At 36.3% G+C, this 6,244-nt stretch overlaps 1 protein-coding gene across 2 annotated transcripts in view; it reads left to right on the top strand.

Annotated features, from left to right (window-relative positions):
• Window positions 1-337: 337 nt before the first annotated feature.
• LOC107698150 (BAG family molecular chaperone regulator 5-like) overlaps window positions 338-6,244 on the top strand; it is a 14,628-nt gene continuing 8,721 nt past the window's right edge. Inside the window, exon 1 of one of the 2 annotated variants that reach the window (XM_016499098.1) lies at window positions 338-434. In XM_016499098.1, the coding sequence (XP_016354584.1) occupies window positions 412-434 (23 nt within the window). In that variant the 5' untranslated portion in view covers window positions 338-411. Of the gene's footprint in view, window positions 435-2,552; window positions 2,663-6,244 lie in introns of those variants that run through there. The other variant, XM_016499097.1, reaches the window with a different exon arrangement.

Below are 6,244 nucleotides of genomic sequence, written 5' to 3'. Positions count from 1 at the left end.
ACTGGAGTAATGATGCTGGAAATACATCATCACAGGAATAAATTAAAACTTTGTACAATTGCAATAATATTGCTGTTTTACTGTATTTTGGGTAAATATATGCAGCCTTGGTGAGCATAAGAGGCTTCTTTCAAAAACATTTAAAAATCTTACTGACCCCAGTTTTTTTTTTTTTTTTTTAATGATAGGGAGTAACGTTATATAATTTTGTTATATTCTCGCGCTAATTTAAAACGCCTGAAAACAATTTGACAACAACACATGACACGTGTTATTGACGTTTAATGAATTCAAACTCTTCGTAACCCGTTGGTTCTCGCTTGGCCAGCTAGTTTATGTCATTAGACATGTATGCCCGGTGGTTGTAAACGAAAATTGCGTTGTGTTTAATCTGTAAACACAGACGCACCGATGGCTGCCCGCTGGCTATGCAGGTAGGACGGACAGCCCGTTAAACATCATGTTTAATAAGACATGTATTCATATGATAATGTGTTTAATTTATACAACGCCTCAACCTTGCACTGCTGTGAGCTCCTAATGAGAGCTGATCAATGTCTTTGTGTGCTTTAAATGGACCTAATAGCAGCGAGCTAAACACGCGGATTATTTTTAAAAGTCATTTGTGCCTTTTTATTATTTTTAAAAGTCAGCTCAGCTATTACGTGTACAGTTGACGTTGTTGTGCATAAAAGATGAACCCACTTTGTGTTGTGGAAGGGAGCTCACTTTTGACTTCATCGCCTAAATGTGTTTATCAAAAATGCCCAAGGGTGGGGAGCCAGTAGATTCCGTGCTGTATCGATCTGCCATGCCTCAGGTTACGGAGAGATGGTTTTATTTATTGATCAGGCAAATGTGGTCATGTTGAAGATGTTACAGTATGAGGGGTCCCTCCTGGTGTGAGGAATGGTCTCCCCGTTTGTGAACGAATCGCTGATTTTGAACGAGTCTTTTAAGTGAATCATTCTCGTTCACTTCTATACACCATCCGTTGATATTTTTCGTTTACTGAAGTCTCTCCCTTTTGTCTGCACTCCTGTCTTTAGATATTGACTTTGGCACGTGCAAGTAGTGAGGAGGACTGCGAAGGAATATTTAATTGGTTGGATTTACCAGTGCCAATATCTTGGCAGAATGGAAATGTCTTTATAGATGTATCTTTTTTTATCCGTTTTGTATTTTTATATGTTGTATATTTATATATATTTTTTTTTCCAGCTGATTAATCAACACTTAAAAAACACTGACAGCCAATCAGAATCTAAAGCTCAAATTTAAAGCTAAAATATTTACAATATAGAAGCTAATTATTGTTTTTGGTGTCAACAGACCTGTTGACACCAGGGACGATAAATATAACTTGACTATAAAGTTTTATTAATAATCCTATGAGAATATGGAATCCGTGGCATAGCTATAACGACAATGACGGAGGAACAATATTGTTGGAATCACTTTCAGAACAATTTTTTTTCCAGCTGATGAATGATAAAAACAAACATTCACAGCCAATCAGAAGCCAGAGTACAACATAACTGAAGCGTGTATTTAAAGCAAGAATGATAACTATAGTGATATCAATATTATCGTCCATGCCAATGGATGATGATGGTCTTTTTATTGTAACCGTGTGCTGCAGTTATGTCATCTGCATAACTAGCCTGATACGAGTAGTATGCTATTCTGAATTCAGTCAATGTTTTAGTCTGAATGAGATTTGGAGTGACAAACAAACACCAGGCTGATCAGCAGCTGAATGAACCGAAGAATGTTCGTTGATCTTGGCATGTGAATCCATCTCCTTCTCAAATCAGAATTATGAATGTGTAAAAAAAATAACTAATAACTAGTGCTGTGAACCGATTAATAACGATTAATCTCTTATTTACATAATATATGTGCGTGTACTGTGTATATTTATGATGTATATACAAATATACACACACATACAATATATATCTTGAAAATATTTACAAATGTTTGCATGTATATATTTATATTCTTATAATTTATATTATATATAAATATATTTAATATATAAACAACATATTTTTCTTAAATATATACATGCATGTTTGTGTATTTATATATACACAATAAATATAAACAGTACACGTGCGCACACACACACATATATTATGTAAACAACTTTTATTTTGGATGCGATTAATCACGATTAATCGTTTGACAGCACTACTAATAACCATATACGATTAAAATAAATGTAATTCCTAATTTGTTTAGGCGATTACCATTGTTTTTCTATAGCTTAATTAAATGTCATGTCAGGCAGTTGAGTAAATGGGGTAAGATGTAAGATATGCTTTGTTGTAATTTGTGAGAAAAACACTTATGTTTTCTTAAAAGATTTGTAGCCAGGCAAAAATTATAAAGGATAATAAATCTTATGTCAGTCATCAATGACTCAAAGTGAAAGATTCAATACCACACAAAATGACACTCACCCGGCGCCACCTACCGGCGTAACGATGTAACTGCATAAAGAGTCACTGAATGAGTCATTTAGCGAACTGATTCAAAAGAGTCCACGATCCAGAAATTACTGGAGTGTTGCACCGCGCAAAACATTTCAGCAGCGCAGCTGATGGAAACGGGGTCCGCTAGACATGTGCGCGAACGTTTTCGGCGCGTTGAAAAGGTGAGAAATATGCTGCGCATTTTAGGAGGAGGTGGTGAGATATGCTCGGATTGTGTCGGATAGGGTTGGCTGGTGTTCAGAAGCAATAAAAATGTCCTTCTGCCATGGTTTCATTCATTTAAATCCAGGCACAGCGTTGTCAGGTTACAGAAAGCATCACTGGTGAAGCTGTTCAGGTTTGTGTTATATTCTAACTCTGCTTTATTGATTTTATAGTTTATGTCACGGATATAGCCATATATTCAGTAGACTACTGGGGGACGAACAAATGTAGTAATTTAAGAATCAGCCATTGCAAAACCCATATTGGGGGTGGGGGGCATGTTACGTTCCTCCTTCATGTGTCAGGGTACAGCTGGAAGACATTATATTCAGTAGACTACTGGGGGACGAACAAATGTAGTAATTTAAGAATCAGCCATTGCAAAACCCATATTGGAGGGGGGGGCATGTTACGTTCCTCCTTCATGTGTCAGGGTACAGCTGGAAGACATATGATGATGATGATGATGATGATGATATATGTTTTGCATTCAGCCTCCATGATCTCGCCGGTAACATCAGCATCAGAGCTGCTGTGGACAGTTCCAGAATCTCAACTCCCTCCCTAGTGTTGATGCTGAAGTTTGAAGACCTCTGCTATTAGTCTCAGTAATTGAAATAGAAGTCTGGTCATTTGTAATTTAATAATTAAAGATAATGATCTTGTTCTGCCAGGACATTATCCATTAAGTTAAAGTTAAAACACAACATGGGTAAAACACCTGTGAAAAATCAATACAGAATCAATTCCTTCATATTACATTATGAAGGTACAAATAGTACACAGTACATTAGGTCATATTTTTATGGATTTTCCGTAGTGTAGTTTGTTTATTATTTGTTATATTCATGTTTATTGCATAATTTTAGTGCCACGTGTGTTGCCCTGTTGGTTGTCTCAGTATTTTTACTGTGAATTTCTGGCATGCACAGCTGACAGTTCATAGTCTAAATTTAACGATGTTTTTTACAGTATATTAAAAATTAAATGCATTATGATCATTGTGATGATGATGAGACATTGCTTTCAGTCTCCATGACCAGAGAACTGTTTTAGTTAGTCTAGTAGTCTAGTTACTTTAGACCTCCATCAGTTTCAGTAGGGCGTAATTGTGAATAATCCAGAGATTTTTATTTTTTATATATTATTATTTTACAACAAAGCTGCGAGATAGAAGTACAGTTTGTTCAATCAATTGTTCTGTTGCTTAACATACAAACTGTTTAGCTGACAAAATGTGTTTCCGAAAAAAACCCTTTAGCTGACAAAGCTCCATTAAATAGTTTTGAAAGTTGTGAGTTGTGAAAATTATATTATCTAAACCTTTATACAGTTTTATCTGTGTTAAATTCAATAAGGTGCATTGGTAAGATAATATGTGTGCTATTTGGAATCAAGTCTGTATGTCCACATTATTGGTTGTTTGTTGTGTAAAAGTGAATTTAGGGGTTTGTTTTGGAGTCAATGAAGTGGTTCATGAGCCTTATTGATGAGGGCTGTAAGGATACAGAAGGCAAGAAAATAAAAATAAAAAAAATCCGTAAAATATATGGTTTTTACTTCAATTTACATTTAAATACCGTAATTACATGAACTGATAATGTTAATATACCAACCTATTGAAGTACTGAAAACTGATTTGTAACTTTGTAATACACTGATAACCACCAAAAGCAGGTGGTGATGAGAAAGTCACATGATGAACCAAAGCCCATCACAAGCAGCTTTTAAATACTAAAACATATAGAAGGTGCACAGTGTCATTCACGCAAACGCTAAACACCATCATGGTAACACATGAAACTGAAATAATGCAATACACATTAATTTAACAGCATTATCTGTAACATACAACCCTTATGTACAAAACTGATAAGAAAAAACTAAGAAACATAATTATTTCAACAAAAAAAGTCAAATTTGAAATGTAACCATAGACTTTATAAAAACATGGACGTAGTGTCCGTGACGTCACCCGTAGGGTTCCGAAGATAGTTTTTGAAGCTCAAAAGTGGGCGGAGGCGGCCGTCGCCATCTTAGCAGCGCGTCACCGCGCGTAACTCCCGGATAATCGAAGATGGGCAAAGAGGTGGGAGCTGGTTGTTGAAACCACGCCCACCTAGCTCGATGGTGGTGACAGCAGCGGCAATCCACCTGTCACTCAAGTGGCCACGCCCTTAATTATGCAGAACTTTAAGGCTTAATATAATTTAAACGGATGAGTTATAAAAAAATAGTTGACGAATTACAGTTTAAGTCACTTCCTTGTTGGCTTCACGAGAGAGAGCGGGAGGTTCCCGCTCGAATGTAACGCAGGGAATTCTGGGAATTTCAATTTACGGTTATTCACTGTAAATTATACGTTTTTCTTTTTCACTTCTAAAAACGGTATACTACCATAAAATTACATGTAATGTCCAATACAGTTTTTCAACGTATATAGTAGGGCAACTTACCGTTAACCATTTAACAGGTTTTTACTGTAGCATTTTTACAGTCTTTTACCGCTAAATTCACAGTAATTTTTTTTACAGTATACTTATAGCCATTTTCTGTGATGAATGGTTGCAATATATTCATTGGGGACTATCCATAAAAATATTATCCCAGCCAGGCCATGTCAATTTCAGCTTTAGAAAATAATGGATTGACTCTGATGTGTCAGAATGCCATGAATGGTGAGAGAAGCAGTGATGTATTTAGCAGTGCCCACTGATAAGCTCTGGCATGGATGGCATGTTGGCTCTTTGGCTCAACCCAGATTTCATAGTCCAAAGTGTTTGTGCCCATATTTACTTTCGAGAAGTTGCAACCTATAATAAGAGGTCTTTGGTTGCTTAAATTACTGGATAGCGGAGAACGATAAAGGAGGGGAGACAGCAAGCTGGGTAGCAGGTGGAGCATCTGGACAGATGATGTTCTGACTCATCCTTATCTGACCTGTCCCTCCCCTCCTACAATCACAGCATGAATTCACACTAACGTCGTACTGTTGCTCAACTGTGGGAGCAGAAATTCAACAAGCTAAGTGAACTGTTCACAAGTTCTCATAAGTGAACCTTGGTGTTTCTTGGGAGTATTCTTATTTGAGATTTTTGTACACAACAGTAATATCTAACTGGGTTTGTTGTAGATTGGAGCCTTTTTTTGGAAATTTTTACTTGTATATGGCTGCTGTAATCATTTTATTTGACACTGCCATGAGTTTTCTTCTCGACAACTTTCTAGCTGTTTATTATATAAAAGGATAAAGCACCCAAGGCGTACTTCCAGAGGAAAAAAGCTATCAAGAACAAGCGTGACATCTTTGATCCTGAGGTATACAAGGACTGCATTCTCACTGCACAGTTGTAAATGTATTGTGCATTAAAGTAATATTCAGGAATAAATGCAGTTTAATATTTCACAAGCATCTGCGGCATACTCTCAATTACCACAGAAAATTATTTTGACTCATGCCTCAGTTTGTAATGCGTGTACAGCTGGAACATTGTCTAAATTGTACTGCTGAGGTGAGAATAGTTTTGTATTTTTTATAA

Source organism: Sinocyclocheilus anshuiensis, unplaced genomic scaffold (assembly GCF_001515605.1).
Source record: "Sinocyclocheilus anshuiensis isolate Anshui unplaced genomic scaffold, SAMN03320099.WGS_v1.1 scaffold1734, whole genome shotgun sequence".
Lineage (NCBI taxonomy): Eukaryota > Metazoa > Chordata > Actinopteri > Cypriniformes > Cyprinidae > Sinocyclocheilus > Sinocyclocheilus anshuiensis.
This window is presented reverse-complemented; position numbering and strand designations above follow the sequence as displayed.